General features: G+C 41.4%; 1 protein-coding gene across 1 annotated transcript; it reads left to right on the forward strand.

Annotated features, from left to right (window-relative positions):
- Positions 1–415: 415 nt before the first annotated feature.
- Positions 416–17,089, forward strand: LOC132616045 (cytochrome P450 CYP736A12-like). Its single transcript, XM_060330651.1, has 3 exons — positions 416–685; positions 12,893–13,422; positions 16,126–17,089. Exons 1-3 carry the CDS (start codon positions 529–531, stop codon positions 16,921–16,923), a joined length of 1,485 nt encoding a protein of 494 aa, XP_060186634.1. The 5' UTR covers positions 416–528; the 3' UTR covers positions 16,924–17,089.
- Positions 17,090–22,840: the final 5,751 nt, after the last annotated feature.

The raw sequence follows: 22,840 nt of genomic DNA on the forward strand, positions 1-22,840 counted from the left end.
TTTGACAATATGGAGTTTGAACAGAACTATGAAGAAAAGTCATAAATTTGGAAAGAGAAATAATTATAATTACAAGTACAATTTGAAATATTTCAGTTACAGTATGAGTAGGATTCATCTTGCCTTAAAAGTTTTTTTCTTTTCTAAATTAAATTGTTTAGAAAAGGTAATACTTTTTTAATTAGAAGGTTACTTTGAATAATTACCTTTAAAATTACCTGATGGTGTAAGAAATTTTGTCTACTGATAGTACACAAAACTTAAACTCCATAATATATTAGTCTCTTCCAACTTTATTTGACTTTGAACTTTTATTTTAAATATTTTCCTTTTTATGTTAAGTTAATCAGACATTAAAAATCAACTTTTCAGGAAAGGTAACTCCACAATCTACACCTTATTACGTACTCTATAAAATGGGAGAACTACATACATATTCTCTCATCCACCATTATTATATATCCTTTTTTGATATTTATATTCATTTTGATTAGACTTATCCCAATTCCCAAACCCAAAACTCCCCAAATGTTCTCCTCCGTATACATAGCCTTTCTTTCAATTCTCACCGGTTTTCTCTTTTACTTAATCCACTTCCGATGGAGAGCAGCGCCGGATAAAATTCACCCGAAACTTCCGCCGGGTCCACGTGGCCTTCCTATAATTGGCAATCTCCACATGTTAGGTATTGAAGGATCAAATTTTATTTAAAATTTCACAAATCTTTGAATGTGTTCTACTACTCCGTAATATGAAAAAGCTAGCATCACTGCTATGTATAATACTCCGTTAGTCCTAATTGAAGTGTTTTACTTTCCTTTACTAGATTGTAAGGGGTCATTTGGCATGCGGACTAATTTATCCCGGATTATACAATTTCAGGATTATTATTCTGGGACTAATTTATCCCATCTGGGAGGTGGAATAAAATAATTTCAAAGTTAATGGGATATTGATAGAAGGTATAAATTGATCATGGGATAAATGTATACCTTCTATCAAACAGGGTACAAAATTAATCTCAAACTTAGTGTTGGGATATCCCACCTTATCCCGTGTACTAAACGACCCCTAAGGACATTTTAGTACCTTACACATCTTTAATTCCAGAAGATTCAAAAATCTATTTTTATTCCTTAAAATTTGTGTTCAATCAAACTAAGTCACTTGAACTGGATCGAAAGAGGGAGTAATACGGTATCTACTTAAGTGAAAACAGGAAAGTCTAATCTTACATAATTCCTATAAAACCTACTTAGACTTGAATTAAAATATCAAATGCTAACCAATTTTGATTTCATATTGTATACGGTAGAAAAACCGGATACGGGTAGATCCGGGATAACTATGGATCGGAGAAAGAAAAGACCGAGGGTTCGTACGGGGACATCACACCTCCGGATGAGCACTTTAATCGAGGCCGAGTATAAGCACCATCGGGTCCGGTCTCTAAGCCACCGAGGGTTCGGGATCTCTACCCGGTATCTCATCATCGTTGGTCCGGTATCCGTGAGTCCGTTGGTCCGATGCGACTGTTGTTAGGACGCGTCAGTGGTATCACATCATGGACAGCTGCCAACTATGCGTGTGTCAGACGGCGCCGTCAGTCACATCACACCAAACCCGTGCAGGGGCTGTCCCTTTTATTACTATTTTATTGGTTCACATTGGAGAGGGCCCATGGGCTCATTGCTATAAATAGAGTACTCCCACCTTCCTTAGAGGGGTTGATTCTCCTTTTATTTTCAAGAGCATTTGTAACACAATATATATATATATATATATATATATATATATACATCCGATTCTTGTTTAACCTCTTCAATCAACTTGTCATATGTGTAAGCGGCCGGTATTTATGCTCCTTACTTGTGTATCAAAAGTCGTCCTTATCCAATCTTTGTAATCAATATTAAGGCCCAAGCACATATCCTATATCCACATACAAATTCAATTGGTTACCAAATCGGGGGTAAATAGTTTGGCGCCCACCGTGGGGCTAGGATAATAGTGGTCTTTGGCCTTAACTTCCACCACTTTCATCGAAACCAAAAACTCCCTCCCCGTCTCTGTGAAAACGGTCCAAATGGCTGACGGCGAACAATCCGGTCATGTCAATAATGCCGAGATAGTGGCGGAAAACGAAGGGAGCGGACTGCGGGCATTGTCGAACCCCGCTGACCCGAACCCCGTTGATTCAAGGGAAGGACTTAACCGGCAAAACACCGTAGATCAAGAGAATGCCGTTCCGCCGGCAACCGATCCTCTAAACACTCACCATTCCGTTACGTTATCCCGGGATAGGGTCCGGAGAGAGCCAGACGCGCCAAACGACGGCGTTAGCTTGCGTTTTATCTTTGAAATGCTCCAGGAACAAAGGGCGGCAATCGCCGAGCAAGGGCTAGCGATTGCCCAACTACAAAGCGGAAAGGGTGAAGCAGGGCCGGTAAAGTCAAAAGGTACGGTTGAAACTGGAAGAAACGGAGAACAAATGATCGAGAGCGACGGCTCCGGAGCCGGCTCCTCAACTGAGGTCCTAAAAATGCTCGAGACCTTGGCAAAACGGGTGGATTCGACCGAGAAGAGGGTCGAGACTTACAATTCTCGCGTGGACCAGATACCGGGGGCTCCATCTCTACTGAAAGGGCCGAATTCGAAGAGGTACATCCAAAGGCCTTTCCCGCCAAGTGCGGCCCCGAAACTGATCCCGAAGAGGTTCAAAATGCCCGACATACAAAAGTATGACGGCACCACAGACCCACACGAGCATGTGACCTCATATACTTGTGCCATAAAAGGCAATGATATGGAAGAAGATGAGATCGAGTCGGTGTTGTTAAAGAAATTTGGGGAAACCCTGTCGAAGGGGGCATTGACGTGGTATGACCATCTACCCGAACATTCGATCACTTCTTTTGAAATGTTCGCTGATGCGTTCGTAAAGGCACATGCCGGTGCGATAAAGGTGCAAGCCCGTAAGGCTGATATCTTCCGGATAACCCAAAGGGACGATGAGCTGCTACGGGAATTCGTCACCCGGTTCCAGAGGGAACGGATGGAGCTCCCTCCGGTGCCAGAAGAATGGGCCGCACAGGCCTTCACAAAAGGACTCAACATGCTAAGTTCGGTGGCCTCGGCCAAACTAAAAGAGAATTTGTTAGAATACGAGGACGTAACTTGGGCCGACGTCCACAACAGGTATGAGTCGAAGATACGGGTGGAGGATGATCAATTCTAGCTCCCTCCGGTAAGGACCAAAGTAAATAGAGGTTTCGAGGCACCAAGGAAGGGATATGAGGGCAAGTCCGAATCATTGAAAGAGAGGTTTCGGCCATATCCCTATACGGAGAAGCAAAATTTCAGGTCGAAAAAGGCAATAGAGAGTCCGAGCCATTTCTCGGGACGGGGCAGCAAGCGGGTTGAACGCCCGTCTAACAGTCGAGGACTCTCGTTTAGGAGCGACACCGGAAGCTCCGCCGGCAATAAAGTCTCTCCAAAAATTTCGGAGTACAACTTCAACGTTAGTACTTCGGGACTTGTCTCGGCTATCGGGCGGATACCCGATGTAAGGTGGCCGAAACCATTGAGGACGGACCCGGGTCAGCGAGATCCAAGTGTAGTGTGCGAATATCACGGGACCCACGGTCATCGAAATGAAGACTGCCGCCAATTGAGAGAGGAGGTAGCCCAGCTGTTGAAAAATGGTCACCTCCGAGATCTGCTAAGCGAGCGGGCCAAAAATCACTATAAGGAAAGGGAATCTTACCAAATGCCCGAGCCTGTTGAACCCCAACATACGATCAACATGATAGTGGGAGGCACTGATGCCCCTCGAGGGCCGGTAATGAAGCGGACAAAGATTTCTATTGTCCGTGAAAAGCGCACTCGAGATCATTCGACCGAGGGATCTATCGTCTTTAATGATGAAGACGCAGAGGGCATCATCCAGCCCCACAATGATGCGTTGGTAATCTCTATACTGGTCTTTAAAACTAAGGTCAAACGCGTTTTGGTTGACCCGGGTAGCTCGGCCAACATCATCCGATGGAGGGTGGTTGAACAAATGGGACTGCTCGGGCAGATCGTACCAGTAGCCCGGGTGTTAAGTGGGTTCAATATGGCAAGCGAAACCACTAAGGGGGAAATCTCACTGCCCGTAAATGTGGGTCGCACCATTCAGCAAATGGTGTTCTACGTGATCGAGGGTGACATGAAATATAATGCCCTGTTGGGCAGACCTTGGATACATAACATGAGGGCCGTGCCTTCAACACTACACCAGCTGCTGAAATTCCCCACGCCGGAGGGAGTGAAAACCATCCGAGGTGAGTAGCCCGCTGCAAGGGAAATGTTCGCAGTAGAGGAGGTGGCACATCGGACCAAGGGGCCTGAAGAGAAATGTGCAATAGGAGGAGATTGCCCCAAATAGCAATCAAAGTGCGCCGGGTTTAATCCGGTGCATGAAGAGGAAGATTACGAGGTACCCAGATCGTTCGTCATGCCGGATGACTCGGATGCAACCCAGTCGACAGTGGAGGAGCTGGAGCAGGTCATCCTGTTCGAATATCTCCCAGAAAGAAAGGTATACCTGGGCACGGGGCTCACCCCGGAGCTCAGGTGTCAATTAATTGAATTCCTCCGTGCTAATGCCGATTGCTTTGCATGGTCGCATATAGATATGACAGGTATATCACCAGACATAGCAACTCCCAAGCTCAGCCTGGACGGGAGGTTTGCTCCGGTAAAGCAGAAAAGAAGGCCCATGACGGAGGCTAAACACGCATTCGTGAAGGACGAGGTAACCAAACTTTTGAAAATAGGCTCCATACGGGAAGTGAAATACCCCGAGTGGCTGGCTAACGTTGTGGTAGTACCCAAAAAAGGTAACAAATTTCGAATGTGTGTTGATTTCAAAGATTTAAACAAGGCATGTCCGAATGACTCGTTTCCGTTGCCCCACATCGATAGAATGATTGATGCAACGGCCGGGCACGAGATGTTGAGTTTTCTCGACGCTTACTCCGGGTATAACCAGATCCGGATGTACCCGGAGGACCAAGAGAAAACATCCTTCATCACCCGGTACGGGACCTACTGTTATAATGTCATGCCTTTTGGATTAAAAAATGCCGGTGCAACTTACCAACGCCTAGTTAATGGAATGTTCGAAGAACAAATAGGGAAAACAATGGAAGTTTACGTTGAAGATATGGTTGTTAAGTCCCTGGAAACAGAGGACCATTTAAAACATTTGCAGGAAACCTTCGATGTGCTTCGCAAATACAACATGAAGCTCAACCCGGAGAAGTGTGCCTTCGGTGTGAGATCTGGCAGATTCCTGGGTTTCATGGTGTCAAACCGAGGGATCGAAATTAACCCGGACAAGATCAAGGCCATCGAAGATATCGAGGTGGTGAACAACATAAAGGGGGTTCAGAGACTCACTGGGAGAATCGCAGCGCTAAGTCGCTTCATATCGAGATCCTCGGACAGGAGTTACCGATTCTTCTCTTTGCTCAGGAAGAAGAACGATTTTGTCTGGACACCCGAGTGCCAAGAAGCTCTACAGGATTTGAAGAAATACTTGTCTAGCCCCCCTCTACTGCACACGCCGAAGGCGGGGGAGACACTGTTTCTATATCTAGCTGTCTCCAAAGTGGCGGTAAGCGGCATTTTGGTCCGAGAAGAATCAGGTACGCAGTTCCCTATCTATTATGTGAGTAGAACATTGGGGGACGCGGAGACCCGTTACCCCCACCTGGAAAAGCTGGCGTTGGCGCTGGTGAGCGTCTCCCGAAAGCTTAAACCTTATTTTCAAAGCCATCCCGTATGTGTAGTGACTACTTATCCTTTGAAAAATATCATGCATAAACCAGAGTTGTCGGGTAGGCTAACGAAGTGGGCTGTAGAGGTTAGCGGTTACGACCTCGAATACAGACCCCGAACGGCCATCAAATCCCAAATCTTGGCCGATTTCGTAGCAGACTTCGCCCCGGCCATGGTCCCCGAGGTCGAAAAAGAATTCCTACTAACCTCAGGAAGGGCCACGGGAATTTGGTCTCTGCATACGGACGGGGCCTCGAACCTTAGAGGTTCCGGGCTTGGTATTGTCCTTAGGGCCCCGGCCGGTGATGTCATCCGACAGTCCATCAAAACTGCCAAATTGACTAACAATGAAGCCGAGTATGAGGCTATGATTGCAGGTTTGGAATTGGCTCGGAGCATGGGGGCAGAAACTATCGAGGCAAAGTGCGACTCGCTTCTGGTCGCAAACCAGGTGAATGGCACATTTGAAGTCAAGGACGAACGGATGCAGAGGTACCTCGAGAAAACCCAAGTGGTGCTTCATCGATTCAAAAAATGGACCATGCAGCATATACCAAGAGAACAGAACTGCGAAGCCGATGCATTAGCAAATTTGGGATCTGCGGTCGAAGGGGCCGAAATCAACCCCGGGTCAACGGTGCTACTATCAAACATGGCCATAGAAAGCGGACACGCCGAGGTATATTCAACAGGTTTGGCTTGGGATTGGCGCAACAAATACATTGATTACTTGCGTGATGATAAGCTCCCAAGCGACCCAAAGGAGTCACGTTCGTTACGAACAAAGGCAGCCCGTTTTTGCTTAGTGGATGGCCAATTATACCTACGCTCTTTCCACGGACCTTTGGCTAAATGTTTAGGCCCTGGGGAAACGGAGTATGTGATGAGAGAAGTACATGAAGGAACCTGTGGAAACCACTCCGGTGCGGAAGCTCTGGTCCGAAAGCTTATCAGAGCCGGGTATTACTGGAATCAGATGGATGAAGACACGAGCAATTTTGTCCGAAAGTGTGACGGGTGTCAGAGGCATGCCCCGATGGTTCACCGGCCCGGGGAGTTGCTGCATTCGGTGGTCTCACCATGGCCGTTCATGAAGTGGGGGATGGACATCGTGGGCCCGTTACCCCGGGCACCAGGTAAGGCACGCTTTATCTTATTTATGACTGACTATTTTTCTAAGTGGGTCGAAGCACAGGCCTTTGAAAAAATCAGAGAAAAGGAGGTTATCGACTTCATTTGGGATCACATCGTCTGCCGTTTTGGCATTCCGGCCGAAATAACTTGCGATAACGGTCCTCAGTTCGTGGGTAGCAAAGTCAACAGTTTTCTTGAAGGGTTGAAGATCAATAAGATTGTGTCAACCCCATATCACCCATGTGCAAACGGACAAGCGGAATCCATAAACAAAACAATAATTTAAAACCTAAGGAAAAGGCTAGAAGCATCAAAGCACCATTGGAGAGAAGTATTACCCGAGGTGCTGTGGGCGTACCGAACCACGGCCAAGTCAAGCACGGGCGAGACCCCTTTCTCATTGGTGTACGGGGCCGAAACCCTTATCCCCGTCGAGGTTGGCGAACCAACTCTCCGGTTCAGGTATACAACCGAGGAATTAAACGGGGAGGCCATGGCCGTAAGACTCGACCTCGTCGATGAGATGCGTGAAAGAACGCTGGTCCGAATTGCGTCCCAAAAGCAGAGAACGGAAAGATACTACAATCGGAGAGCCAACTTTCGGCATTTTCAAGTTGGGGACTTGGTACTTCGAAAAGCTACTTTGCATACAAAGAACCCAAACGAGGGAAAGCTAGGGCCGAACTGGGAAGGACCGTACAAGGTGACCGGTGTAACGGGAAAAGGATCATACCAGCTGGAGTCCATGGATGGGCAATGCCTGCGCAACAACTGGAACATAGCCCACCTAAAAAGATACTACTGCTAAGGTATGATCCTCTCATGTATACCTTTTGATAACCATGCTGCCTTTTTTACAGAAAATCGAGGGCGGCACAAAAATAGAATTTAGGACTGAAAGCACGTGTTGCACTCTTTTCCTTAGTGCGGTTTTGTCCCAAAATGGGTTTTCCGACGAGGTTTTTAACGAGGCAACAAGTACAACGTGCTACGCGACGAAGATAAAGGGCCAGAACTCGGGTATCCGAGGTTACATCTTCCGAGTGGGGGCTTAGTAACACTCACCCGACCTCGAAGCTCGGACAAGTGTTAAGGGGGCACAGTACCCACATCGGAGCATGAAACGATAAAGAGTAATAAAGAAAGAAGTTCATCATTTGCCACGGCAAAAACAGAGGCCGGCCACTGGCCACCTCCTCCGATGTAAGGACCAAACGATCATAATGAATCGTGTCCCATTCAACATTTGCTACGACAAAACAGAGGCCGGCCACTGGCCACCTCCTCCGATGTAAGGACCAAACGATCATAATGAATCATGTCCCATTTTTTCATTTACTACAACAAGGCAGAAGAAATGAAAATTCTCATATGTGCAAGCGATCATAATGAATCGTGTCCCATTTAGTATTTGCTACGGCAAAGATACAAGAAATGAAAATTCTCATATGTACAAACACTTGCAATATAGAAACCATTACAAAGACCGTATTTTCGGCATTGCTCAATTAATACGCCCTGTACCGGACACTATGGCCGATATTAGATAAGGCCAATGAGGTCATCACAAACCGGCCATGAAAAACGCCGGTCCTAGAGAAGCCCCTATCACGGGCACGGAAAGGTCCGAAGCCCACAAAACATTTGGTAAGTCCCACGGGCAGAATTAATCAATGACTACGGATAATATCTTCCGAAAAAACGGACCAATAATTCAAGGTAAAATAAAAACAAGCACTCAAGCGAAGACGCAAGAGGAGTGCAACTTTCATATACGCAAAGGATACTTTTATAAAGAGTACATTTACATCAAAAGAGTACGTTTACATCAAAAAATCCTATGCTACTCGGCATGGCTAGAGGCAGAATGATCGGACTTGGTTCGTTCGGAATCATCCGAGTCGGACCCGATGGCATGGTTTGCCTCCTCTTCCATCCCTTTGGCCTGGTTTATTAGGGCCGGAAGATCAGAGAATCCGCGATCGGCTTCTTCAAGGGTGAGTCGCCGAGACTTCCACTTCTCATACTCGGCGACAATGGCAGTATGAGCCTCAGCCGTTTCCACGCCTTTCCAGGTTTCCTCCAAATCGGCCTCAACTTTAGCCAGCTTAGTCTCCAGCTCGGACCGACCCGCCACTGCAATAGTCCTCATATGGACAGCAACTTCTAGCTCGGCTTTAAGGACATCGTTGGCACTCACCGCCCCCTCCATCTCGGCTTTTAAGACCTCACTAATCCGAGACCGCTCCTCGGCTTTCTCTTCGAAGACTTTCATGCGTTCTTTATATAAAGCGGTATCAGATTCCAGTAGCCGGTTCCTCCCGGCTAAGCTCGCTGCATCGGATTTCACCAAATCAAGCTCCCTCCGGAGTTGGGACACGGTGGTCTCCAGCTCATCCAGCCTCGACGAAAATTGAGCTTTGTCTCGGCTAAGACAAATCTTCTCAGCCTCGAGGCTTCGGTTATAATCAGTCATGGCGGCCAACTCATTTTTCAAACGATGATTTTCGTCCTTGGCCGCATCAAGCTCGGGACGAAGGTTGGCAAGAACGACGGCCCGACTCAACTCTTCATCCTTCTCTCGGAGGAGATGCTTGTATTTCTCCGTTTCTCGGCCTTGGGCATCTAGCTGGCCTCGAAGATCATCCATCTCGTGTTGGGCACGAATGAAGGCTTCGTTTGCCAGTACTACACTCTGCAAAGAAAGCAAACATAAGGAATCAAACGAAATAAGCATAAGGTCTATTGATATACAAAGATGGCCGAGAGCCTTACCCGGTTTCCCGCGTGCATCCCTTCGTTCATAAGGCACTGCCAGGTGACCCCGGTCATTTTTCGCTTGTCCGAGTCGGAGACGAGAGGACGCAAATAACTGGCTACTCCTACCGGACGCGATAGAAAGCCACAATCCTCGGGGACGGTGATTACGGCCGATCTGGTCCTTCTTGGTTCTACGCTCGGGGCTGGGAAGATAGTCACCAAGTTGTCTCTAGAGCCGGATTCTGACTGTCGGTGGGCCGACCTCGTGACCCGAGGAATTGGAAGATGGCCAAAACCCGCAGCTTCACTGGTAGCAGGAGGAGTAGTTGAAAACATATCTTCAAAGTCTTCAATCCTTGGGGCAGGGGTAGACGAGCATGGCATAGACCCGATGTTCCGGGCAAGTACCGGGGGTTCCGGAGTAGAAACAGGTTCGTGACCGGGCGATGGCCGATCCTGAATGGGGGCTTCGGTCTCCGAAACTGGAATGGTCCTTTTATCGGTTGCAGTGACAACCGTTTCCCCGGCTCCTTTACTCCTCTGCAGGGGAGTATCTTCCGAGGAAGTGTCACCTAAAATATCGACAAAGTCAACCGACCGAAGAGAGCCGGGGAAAGGATTTCTCCCGCACCTGAAGGAAGAACGGGAATCAAGATACCTTCGTTGATAGAAGGCAAGGGCAGTTCGGAGGCAGTATCCTCGGGTGTTGGGGCTGCTGACGGAGCCGGGTCGACCCTCCGAACTATGATGTCGGGCTCCGTTTCCTCTCTCTGGGGCCGGACAACGCTTCTTGCCTTCTTCCGTTTAGACGGCTCCCCCTTTTCTGAGGGCCGTTTTCTTTTGGTGGCTTCGGCAAGAACACGGGAGGAACCCGCCGTATCAAACGCGGACGCCGGTGTAGGGGAAGCGGCCCCCGACTCCGATCTAGATGCCACCGAGCCCTTCGGCAAACCTGAACGATAAAAGACGTTGGCAGGTTAAGAAAACCGACGACCTCGAATGGCTAAAGATGCAGCAAGATCGAAGGAAAGTCGAAAGTTACCATGATTTTGAGCGATCCATCGACCGCGTGACAAGTGGGCCCAAGTCCGGTCTTCATAGGGAAACTGGTTGAGGAGCGCCGTGACCCACTCACTCAGATCTCGGATAACTGGGGGAACAAACCCATTTGCTACAAAAATAAGGAAAGGGCGGTGAGATAACAATACCATAAGCGACTGAACAGGTAAGGGCGGTGTCTCAAAGGTTCGAACTTACGTTTGTCGTTCCACTTCTCCGGAAAAGGTAGATGGGCGGCCGGGATTATGTCCTCGGTTTTTACTCGGACGTAGCGTTCTAACCACCCCCTGTCCCGATCTTCGTCCATCTTTGAGAAAAGCGGGCTCCGGCTGCGCTTGGTTAGTTTTATGACACCGCCCCGGAATATCCTTGGGGAGTACAGGCGTATTAGGTGGCCCAGTGAGAATTCTTTCTTAGCTCTGTTGGCTAGCAACCGGAGGCAAGCAACGACCCTCCAAACAATCGGGCCGATCGGAGCCAAAGTCACGCCGTAGGTCCGGCACATATCCAGTATGACCGGATCAACCAGGGGATCGAGCTTAAGGGTAAAGGGATAAGTGTATACGTACAAGAACCCTTCCCGGTGGTCGGTAACGGATTCGTCTGGCCCGGGTGCAAAAACCCCTACCGGGTGTGTGCGCCACCCACAGTCTGCCCGGACCGTGTTGAGTTTATCCTCGGTTATGGAGGAAGGATATCTCCTCACGTCATATCCCCGGTCCGAGACGGCAGAGGGTTTTTCCGCCTCCAGGTCTTTATTGAAGTTAAATTTGGTCGGTATAACATCCGAGGCCGTAGTTTCGGGGTTACTCTTTTGTTTAGTCGGGGACACAGCCTCGGCCCTCGGGGATGAAACTGAAGGAACTTCGGTAGAAGTGGTTTCAGACATGTTGAAGGAATGGAAGGAAAGGGATTTTAGGCAACAACGCAAAGGAAACGAAGGAAATAACGATTTGAAGAAGCAAAGAGCAGTTGGCAAGAACGATGACAAAGTTGAATCCCCCCTTTTCTTTTTTCGTATAAACAAAAGAAGATTTGGCAACAAATTTGTAACAGAAAAGACGGATCTGGAACACAGAGGGAAGAGGAAAAGAGAACAGATCGAAAAAAGTGAAAAAATGAGGGAATAAGGGGCTTTATATAGGCATAAGGAGGGGAACGGTTATCGAGGATGGCCAATCGAGGATCGCCACGTGTCACGTCATTAATGTGAAGTGACGCGAAACGACGTGCGAGAGGCAGTTGACAGGAACGGACCACCCGGAATAGGACACGTGGCCGGCAAAGGGGAAGACATGACGCACCCGTTCCCGCCAAAATAAGGAGATAAGGATAGGTCGTCCGGGCGGTCGGATGCATGACTCATTCACTTCCCGTCACTCCGATAGATCGTTGGTCCGGGAAGCGTGGGGCTATCTGTATACGGTAGAAAAACCGGATACGGGTAGATCCGGGATAACTATGGATCGGAGAAAGAAAAGACCGAGGGTTCGTACCGGGACATCACACCTCCGGATGAGCACTTTAATCGAGGCCGAGTATAAGCACCATCGGGCCCGGTCTCTAAGCCACCGAGGGTTCGGGATCTCTACCCGGTATCTCATCATCGTTGGTCCGGTATCCGTGTGTCCGTTGGTCCGATGCGACCGTTGCTAGGACGCGTCAGTGGTATCACATCATGGACAGCTGCCAACTATGCGTGTGTCAGACGGCGCCGTCAGTCACATCACACCAAACCCGTGCAGGGGCTGTCCCTTTTATTACTATTTTATTGGTTCACATTGGAGAGGGCCCATGGGCTCATTGCTATAAATAGAGTACTCCCACCTCCCTTAGAGGGGTTGATTCTCCTTTTATTTTCAAGAGCATTTGTAACACAATATATATATATATATATATATACATCCGATTCTTGTTTAACCTCTTCAATCAACTTGTCATATGTGTAAGCGGCCGGTATTTATGCTCCTTACTTGTGTATCAAAAGTCGTCCTTATCCAATCTTTGTAATCAATATTAAGGCCCAAGCACATATCCTATATCCACATACAAATTCAATTGGTTACCAAATCGGGGGTAAACACATATAACTTTGAATTATTTTTTTCAACAGGTACCCTCCCTCATCGTACCTTATACGATCTATCCAAACGTTATGGTCCAATAATTTTCTTGAAGCTCGAGAATGTCCCAACGGTGGTGGTCTCAACCCCGGAAACCGCGGGGCTGATACTGAAGACACACGATGCCGTTTTCGCTAGCCGGCAAAAGCTCAAGGCGGTGAATTACATAAGTGATGGTGATAAGGGGTTAGCTTTTGCACCTTATGGGCCACAATGGCATAATGCTCGGAAATTCTGCACACAAGAACTGCTCACAGCTCAGAAAATCGGGTTGTTTGGTGGGATGAGGAAAGAGGAAATTGGGTCTTTAGTGCAGTATTTAAAGGTGGGTGGTGAAGTGGTGGATATTGGTGAAAAGATTGGTGATTTGATTGGGAAAATGACGTATAGAATGTTATTTGGGGATGATGGGAATAGTGATAGATTTGATTTGAAGAGTATAGTTCATGAGATGGTGCGGTTGTTTGGACAATTTAATATTGCTGATTATGTGCCTTTTCTTGAGCCATTTGATATTCAGGTATGTTCTCGTATATTCCCTCGGTCTTAATTTGTGTGATATAGTTTAACTAGATACGAAGGTTAAGAAAGAAACAAAAGCTTTTAACATTTGTAAAGTTATATATATTTGTGTGGTTGTAAATCATTTCATTAAGGCAGAATCATTACTATATGTTTTCCCATTAAACTAATCTTAGGTTGTGAAAGATTGATCTGAGCATTGATCCAAAATCTCAAGGCAATGGGTAGAGTAGCCACGATTATTTAAAGCCCTTTGAAAATCCTTACTTGACCGATGATTCTCTAACACATATATGTTAACATTATACAAAATAAAATAAAAAAGTATTAGAAGTTCTATATTCCCTACTGGCATGATCAACAAGAATTAAAATCCTAATGCATAATTTGGTTATTAATTTTCTCATACGTTTCACCTTGCAAACTTGTTGGTTGGATCGATAGTTGGGATTTGGGAACATCATATGAAATGAATGAATAAATATTGCTTTGTACATCCTTAGAGACATCTACAACTTTGAGATTTTGCTTGAAAATCAATGCAAAATCAGCCTTTACTTCTAAATTAAAAGGAAAAAAAAGGAACAAAAGAGTCTTATATCACAATTTAACCAAAAAAAAAAAAAAATCACTATTCTCTCTTTCCATTCCAAGCCAATCAACTTGCAAGGTGAATACCTAATCTTATATTCAGAAATAGTGTCTAGCTTAGGTGACCATATTTTCCCTTTCGGTCCTACCAATTGCTCATAATGCTTCTTCAACTCCTGTGTAGAGGGCACACAGGTAATAATTTAGCACCAAATGGGTGTTTAGGGTATTAGTTTTAGCATGGGCAAAAATGGTGAGTTAAATATGCTTCGATGGGTAGTTTGTGTAGTTTCCTCAATATTTTTTGCCTCAAATTAGATCTTTATTACTCTTGCTTCATTTCACTTTGTCCATGTTGCCTTGACAATTGACACTCACCTCAAGAAAATTATTTATTAGGGTTTATTTTACTAAAGGAACCTTACTAATTATGTTTTGAAAATTTAAATTTGACTACTAGCACTTAATGTAGTTACTTAATGATAAGAATAGTATTGGACGAAAATAATAAATATTTTTTTTGATTAAGCACCGGGTGTCCGGGTCTCTTTGAGCCCCGACTAATCCCGGGGGTGCACGGGCCCTCAGCAAGGAGTTTCCCGCAAGTGCACCACGGGTAATTCAGGGTTTTACCCCAGTCCGATGGCCCTCAGAAATTGTTTGCACCCAGTGGGTTTCGAACTTGAGACCTTGAAAGGGAGCACCCCAAGGCTCAAGCCAATTACCACCAGGCCAACCCCTGAGGGTTGAAAATAATAAATATTTGTCAAAAGGAACAAGTAAAACTAAAAATCTATTTTAGTATAAGGCCTAAGGAATGTAAAACAGATGGAGTATCAATTAATGGTCGATTTGATTTACATGATCGAGAATTCGTGAGAGTTGGTGGTGTACTGTCCGATAATATCCTTCTCTACTTAAAAATATTATTCCTTTTGTCCCAATTTATGTGACATCATCTTTTTATAACCTTTGTTAGGAGCTTCCCTTTTTGTTCCCTTGGTGACTCGAATCCACAATTTTCAGGTTGGAGGTGGAGAGTGTTTATCATCTGAACAACCCCCTCTTGTCACGTGGCATTCTTTCGATTTTGAGTCCCATTTTTTTTATTTTGATCGTGAATTCATATATGGAATCTTTAAGCTTTTTGAAATAAAATTGACATCTTTGAAAACTAGGTAAAAAGTATTATAAGTCACAATAAATGATTACTTAAAAAATTTAAAAGACATGAAAATATTGCGGTTAAAGAAAAACTTGTTTGACTCTCGAAATTCAAAAGGTGTCACATAAATTAAGAGCGTAGGTTTTTGCGGTAGTGTTTGACTCATAACGTGGACTTAGCTCGCAGATCACACGCTTGGCTCTTACCACTTGACCAAGCCCTAGAGGCTCAATTAATGGTCAATTGAATCTTCTTTCCGCTTTCAAATCAAGCTAGGTAGTACTTCCTCCGGATTAAAAAAAAGTGTCCACTTAGCCTTTTTCTTCTTGGATCAAAAAAAGTGGTCACTTATCAAATCAAGAAAGAATTACTCTGTTTTTTCAAATTTGCCCCTATTAAGTGTTATATGATCAAATCGCAATGTGTATTTCATTAGGGATAGTTTAGACTTTAGTCAAATTACCTATATTTGTCCAGGAGTTAGTATTTTCTTAAGGGGTGTGCATATGACTAAGTAGACTCTTTTTTTTTTATTTTTTTTTATCTGGGAGTATTAAATTTGATATTCCGCATTTACTTACATACCCAATTTTGTTCTCCATTATTATGCTTTTAGCTTTGAGGTCAGTTTGACATATGTCATTCGAAGTCTGTGTTCTTAGATTTTTAATACTAATACTTAAGAATTTGATGAACTTCTTTCAAATTAATATATGAATGTATAATATTTCATAGTTAATAAAGTGTAATGCGATTAATACTCAATAATAGATAAACAAGATTGCCATTGCCTTTTGATAATGAAGGGAGGATTTGGTTGCTTCTACTAGTGTGTCATCCACCTTGTGAAGATCAGTTTAAGTTTTATGTAATATATTGGTCATGTATATTGTTCATGATGTGTGATTTGCGAAAAAATGAATAATGCAAGGCTTAAATAAGCAGTTGAAAGAAACTGGCAAGACTGTTCAAGAAATATTTGATACCATAATCAATGAGCATGAACAAGATGCTAGGAATTACACTCACAAGAGCAGCAAGGATCTTGTCGATGTCATGTTGTCATCTCAAGATGGTTCGAAAGCCCACTCGATTGACCGTGCAACCATGATAGCTATCCTTTCTGACATGATCGTTGGAGCCATTGATACTTCACACACTTGGATAGAATGGGTATTTGCAGAAATTGTTAAGCATCCAAAAGTAATGAACCGACTCCAAGACGAGTTAACATCTATAGTAGGACTGGATAGAATGGTTGAGGAGGAAGATTTGCCTAAGTTGGAATACTTAGAACTGGTGCTCAAGGAAACTTTCAGGTTACATCCTGTGGCGACTCTTTTAGTTCCTCGAGAATCAATGGAAGACGTTGTCATAAATGAATGTTACATACCAAGAGGATCACGAGTTATGATAAATTGTTGGGCGTTAGGGCATGATCCTAAGATATGGTCGGACAACGTTGAGGAATTTGTTCCTGAGAGGTTTATTGGCAAGAACATCGATCTTCATGGACGTGATTTTCATTTGCTACCATTTGGATATGGAAGAAGAAGTTGTCCAGGAATGAATCTGGGGTTGATTATTGTGAAGTTGATAGTTGCACAATTAGTTCATTGCTTCAATTGGGATTTGCCTGATGGGATGTTGCCTGGTGATTTGGACATGACTGAAAAGTTTGGCTTGGCAGCTCCAAGAGCTCAGAATTTACTTGTTATTCCCACTTACCGTCTACTCCGTTAACAGTTAAGAGAGAGATTAACCTGAGCTTATTTCTAGAGGGTTAATTAAACTGGAAAAGCTGCAACATCCTTCTTTTTAATTTAAATATCATAGATTGTAATATAATAAGCAAATTTTCTGTTTAAGTATCACGAAGGTTAGGCTTAAGGTTCTCCTGCTTGTTGTATTTACTTACTACTTTCTTTGTCCCAATTTATGTGATACTTTTCGCTTCCCGAGGTTCAAACTACATGAATTTTGATCAACATTTTAAGATGTATTTTTTTATCATATTGATATGAGAAAAGTTGCAACTTGTAGTACTTTTCACGCAATTTCCAAATATAGAAATTTTAATTTTAAAATATTGAGTTAAATCCAATTTAGCTCAAAAGTTTAGTCAAATTGACTCTCGAAAAGCGAAAAGTATCACATAAATTGATTATAAGTAGACACGTAGATTGTTTCTCTCTCCATTACTCTCATGTCCACTTTTTTTTTTTTTCTTTTTAAATTTGTCACGGGGTGGGATTGTGGGGATGTTCGCTACATGCAAAAGCTTTTCGTCCTTAAACCAATCCATCTTACATTAAACTAGTGTGAAAATTGGGATTAATTGGAGATAGGTAAGCTAATATTGTTGATTAAATCTGAAAGAACGAAGAGTTTAATGGTAAGACACAGCTTTCAAGCCTATGACTGTCTAAACTATGCAGTAATGATTCTTGGAACACTTTACATATGTTAAGTCAGTATAAAAGTGTGAATAGAATTTGAGTCCTGTTCCACTATTTCTCCTTTGTTTATTTACCTCTGTTTGGCCTCTCTTTATGTAATAAAGACAAGGTACGTCCTCCACTAAGTAAAATGTATATGTCACTTGTAATGTAGTTACAAATAAAGCTTTATAATAAGCATTAATATGTAATGAATATAAATTACTCATGTAATTTCGGTATATAAAAATAAATTTTCAAATTAAAACATGAATAATTATATCCTGTTTTCGCATTTTTCTAACAAATCTTGCAGGAAAAAAAATATATGAAAAAGCTAAAAATCAAAGAAAAGAAGAAGAAAGCTACTTTGGCCAATATGAAGATGCCATCTTGCCAATATTGTGGGAAATGAAGAAATAAAGAAATGAAGTCACTTTGCCCAAAATAATCTCATTTACTCTGATCAAAGTAATCACATTTACTTTGGGCAAAGTAGAAGCAATCAAAGGAGCATTCTTGTTGCTATAAATAGAGACATCTTTTGTCTTAAAAGATCATCCAATTGTAAGAAGAACAAGAACTAGTCTTGGTCTCTCTAGGCTCTTTCTCATAGTAATGATATTTTCTTAGTCTTTTTAAATATTTCTAGTCTTCTAAAAATCCTTTTTTAGTTTTCTTGCTGCATAATGGAGTAATCTCTTTTTATTGGGATAATTGATGAAGCTTGATATATATTTATATACGGAAAAGGGTCAGATTTGCCCTTGTACTCTCATAAATAAGCTATATTTACCCTTAGTTATACTTTTTCAACATATTTGCCCTTACCATCCAGTTTTAGGGTCATATTTGCCCTTCTACTCTTAGAAAAGTGCATATTTACCTCTATTCCGTTAAATCCCCATGTCCAATCTTAATTTTCTTACGTGACGCCTACGTGGCTTATTTTTTTACAAATTAAATTTGGTCACCATTTTAATTATTTTAACCCGCCCACCCGATTAAACCCGACCCACCTTAAACTCCAAACTGAAACATATTATGTAGCTAAGTAATATACTATCAGTAATAATATAATCGAAAACACATACAATTTACTTTAATTGGTAAAGTAATTAAAAATATTTAAAGCTCAAACGTAAATGTGTTTCAGCAACTAGAATGAAAGTTGGCAATCTGCAAAAAGAGGAGACAAAATGTGTAGTTAAAAAACGTAGACTATAATCTTTTTCTATGTCACTTTTGCTGATTATCGTGTTCGCGAAGAGTTACATCTTATCGTTCCATTGCACGAAGTTTAGAATGTTTATATTTATATATAAGGGTTACAAAATTTAAGAAGACTATTCACTCTGTTTGTTGATGCGATACATTTTATTATTCTGAAAAAGGGTCGTCACTCTTTGCAGGATAATGAAGTGGTCGGGTTTGATGAGGATTAAAATGGTGATCAGATTTAATTTGAAAAAAATATATGTCATGTTGGAAAATTAAGGTGAGACATGAGGATTTAGTGGAGTAGCGGTAAATATGACTTTTTTTTAGAGTACAAGGGCAAATATGGCCCTAAAATTGGATGACAAGGGCAAATATATTGATTAAGTATAACGAAAGGCAAATATAGCTCATTTGTGAAAGTACAAGGGCAAATCTGACCCTTTTCCGTTTAATATATCCTTGGCTTGAAATTTTCTATTTATATTTCAAACTGTGCAAGAATGATAGTTTTTAATTAATCATTATTATCACGCCTATATATTTTATCTCTAAGTTATAATTATATTAATTTTGTATTCTCGCGGAGCAAATTAATATTTATAACTAACAAGTAGAATAGTAGAGTGATAGTAAATTTTAGTTATCTATTATTACAAATCTTTATCTTCTTTCTTTCAATCATATTCTCACGGAGGGATTGAATCAAATAGTTTATTGATTTGCGAGATAGTTATCTTATTTCTTTCAGTCCTATTCTCACGGAGGGATTAAATCAAATAGTTGTATCGATTTGAGGGGTCTTTATCTTATTTCTTTTACTCCTATTCTCACGGAGGGATTGAATCAAATAGTTTATTGATTTGAGAGATAGTTATCTTATTTCTTTCAGTCCTATTCTCACGGAGGGATTAAATCAAATAGTTGTATCGATTTGAGGGGTCTTTGTCTTATTTCTTTTACTCCTATTCTCACGGAGGGATTGAATCAAATAAGTTTATTGATTTAAAGGTTAATCGCAAGAGGTCTTTACACCTCTTAGCACAATTCAAGCAAGAAAATATTTCAGTTTAATTGTCACTAGTAATATATCAATTAATTGACATAACCTCACGGAGTGTTAATTAAGTATTTATTTCTTAATGAGAAAAATATAATTGTATTAGTAATAAGCAATTATTCTTTAGAGAAATATGTGTGAAAATTAAGATTTTATTATAATAGTATTATCAAGTGAATTCAACGATTCCCAACTCTTTCTAAAATATAAATCTTCCGAAAGTAATTTGTTTCAATTTAAGTAGTTTAGAATTCCAAACTCAACTTTAATCAATTTGATTCTCTCAAATAGTATTCAAAATATTATAAGTCTGTAGCATAGATTTTCCAATCTCTGTGGGATGATATCATAAACTATACTAGAATTTGACAGAGTACGAGCATAAAATCCTATACATATTGGCTTCATATTGGCTTAGTCAATATGTAACTTAATAAAAATGATAACTTTCTTATAATTACATGTTAAATTACATTAACTGTTTAATAAAAACTTTACACAACTAGTATACACCAATAATAATAAATATGCTTTAATTTCAAATAAGTTGAAGTTGATTATACAAATTCTCAGACCATATTACTAATACATATATATATATGATATAACTTAAATCCAGATGATAATTTAGGTCGTACATTAAGAATAAATCCTGATATTTACTCAAGCGTGAGGTGATTGGATTTCTTTTTTATCATTTAAACGGCTTGAATGTTCTCATCGACGTATAGATGGTTTGATTCTCCATTTTAAAGAACTCCATTAAACCCTTCTGATTAATAAATTCTTGAGATTTTAGACTTTAATTGTTCACGTAGTATAGTTATTTATCTTTTCTTTGTCCTCTAAAGCACTAACCAGTCAACCTAACTTCCTTGTTAATTGTGATTTTTTAGTAATTCTTGATTTGTATATTCCTAAATTAGGCTTAAGAGATGATTAATTGAAACCCAAATATTTTAGACGAAGTCAACCTTAAAAAAGAGCTTTTCCCATGAAAATACTCGGAGTTTTTTAATCTTTTCCTTTTTTGGATATTAAAATCAATAAAAGACTTAATTGAGGAGTAATATTAATGCAAATGAATCCAAACCTTTGTTTTCTTAGTGTACATGTGGCTAGAGGCTACTATCCATCAGTCTATTAAACATTACTGCATGAAAATGTACTCGAGGGGATCCCTTGCCTAAAATAATGTCACACAAAAAAATTGAAGCTTCTCCACAGTGGCAGGGTGAAAGACCAACTACAAACTTGTCATCATTGATTTTCTCATCCATAACAAGGCGAATTCAATGATTTCTTCTTCTCCGAAATCGCCGTACTAAGGCCCCTCTTTTATCCATTTTAAATTGGAGCATACCTTTTTAACTCACAATTTTGCAGAATTTGATACTTTAGTTGTTGATTTGAGTGACGTTTATGGACTTGATACTTTAGAATGTATGTCTCCTTGCATATCAGTTTATACCCATGTATATCATTGTTACACTCGTAATAGACAACACATGCAATACGGTATATTACATATATCGATGTATATCATACAGATTTTCATGAATATAGAAAAGATATGCATGATATACATGAGATATATAGATATACGAGGGAACATGCACTGATATACATATGAAATACATTGATATACACAAAAAGATAAACAAATAGAAAACCACCATAACTACAAATCTTCTCCAAATGAGCTTAAATTTCAGATTTAGCTTCCCAAAAGAAACTATTGCAACATCATCCATTCGATTTGATAACACTTTTGGATTTTAATTTTCGAACCCTCAACCTTCACTTAAGAATTGATCTTGCTTTCTTAAAGAAGTAAAATTTATCAGAATGTACTTGAAGCCTTGCAACTCCGTGTGGTATGACAAATTTCTTCGTAAAATCTTAATTGAGAGATTATCGACATTCAGTTATCGGTTAAAATTACAACTCAAAAGAAGTTCCACCAAGGAATTTGCCGGATTGTGCTTCAACCAATTTAGGTGGAAAGGGGAAGACAAAGATGATACTAAAAAGATTGTGGTTGAAATCTTTAGTTACAGATTTTAAGAAAACTAATTTAATTATTGGACGCCATTCTTTTTAGATACTTATACGCGACCGAATACCAACGGGTAATTTACATATATATACGTATTTAGGGAGAATATTTACGAAACGTGATGATATTTTTTTATTTACTAAACATAACATTACAATATCTATACACATACACATTCTACCAAAAAAAAAAACCCATTCCAACACCCAATTCCAACAACCGGTAATGGTCTTCCCGCCGGCCAGATCTGGTGGCGGAGGGAAGAGGGCGTTGCTTCACCGGTGAAACGGCGCCGGAGCACCACAGCCTCATCATGTTGCTGCAGCAGATAAAACGTCAATGAGATCAGTGATTTCCATTACACAAGTAAAACAAAAAGAGCAAGTCAAGGATAGAGTAATCAGTTGAAAAGCGACATTAATCAAGCGATTTTTTTTTTCTCTGCAGAGTGCAGACTGTCCCCTTCGTCTTCTTCGTTGCTCCGGCCAGATCTGACTATTTTTCGGTGAGCTTGAATAATATGTGTGAATCATGTATGAAAGTTGTATGAATATGCGTACTGTATTCATACACTAATCATACACTCTGCAGAAAAATAAAAAATTTTGGACTCAATATACTTGACTTCATACAGTATTCATACACTATCAAGTTTTGTAATTATTCTTTATGTTTTGTAAATAAGGAAAATTATCATCACGTTTCGTAAATATTTCTCCTTAATATGTATATATACGTAGTTTTCCAAATACCGTATGCCAAAATGAGCTTTTTTTATGTCAATGATTGGACGCACTTATCATACCGTACCAATTTCTCCCAAACGGTAGCTAAAGCAAATTAATAGTCATTTACCTGTTGTACTAGATATTCCAAAATATTCAG

This window comes from Lycium barbarum, chromosome 10, assembly GCF_019175385.1.
Source record: "Lycium barbarum isolate Lr01 chromosome 10, ASM1917538v2, whole genome shotgun sequence".
NCBI lineage: Eukaryota > Viridiplantae > Streptophyta > Magnoliopsida > Solanales > Solanaceae > Lycium > Lycium barbarum.

Coding starts and splice junctions, on each gene's coding strand:
- LOC132616045 (XM_060330651.1), top strand. CDS start 529: ATGTTCTCCTCCGTATACATAGCCTTTCTTTCAATTCTCACCGGTTTT. Junction 686..12,892: donor TGGCAATCTCCACATGTTAG/GTATTGAAGGAT, acceptor TTTTTTCAACAG/GTACCCTCCCTCATCGTACC. Junction 13,423..16,125: donor TTGAGCCATTTGATATTCAG/GTATGTTCTCGT, acceptor TTAAATAAGCAG/TTGAAAGAAACTGGCAAGAC.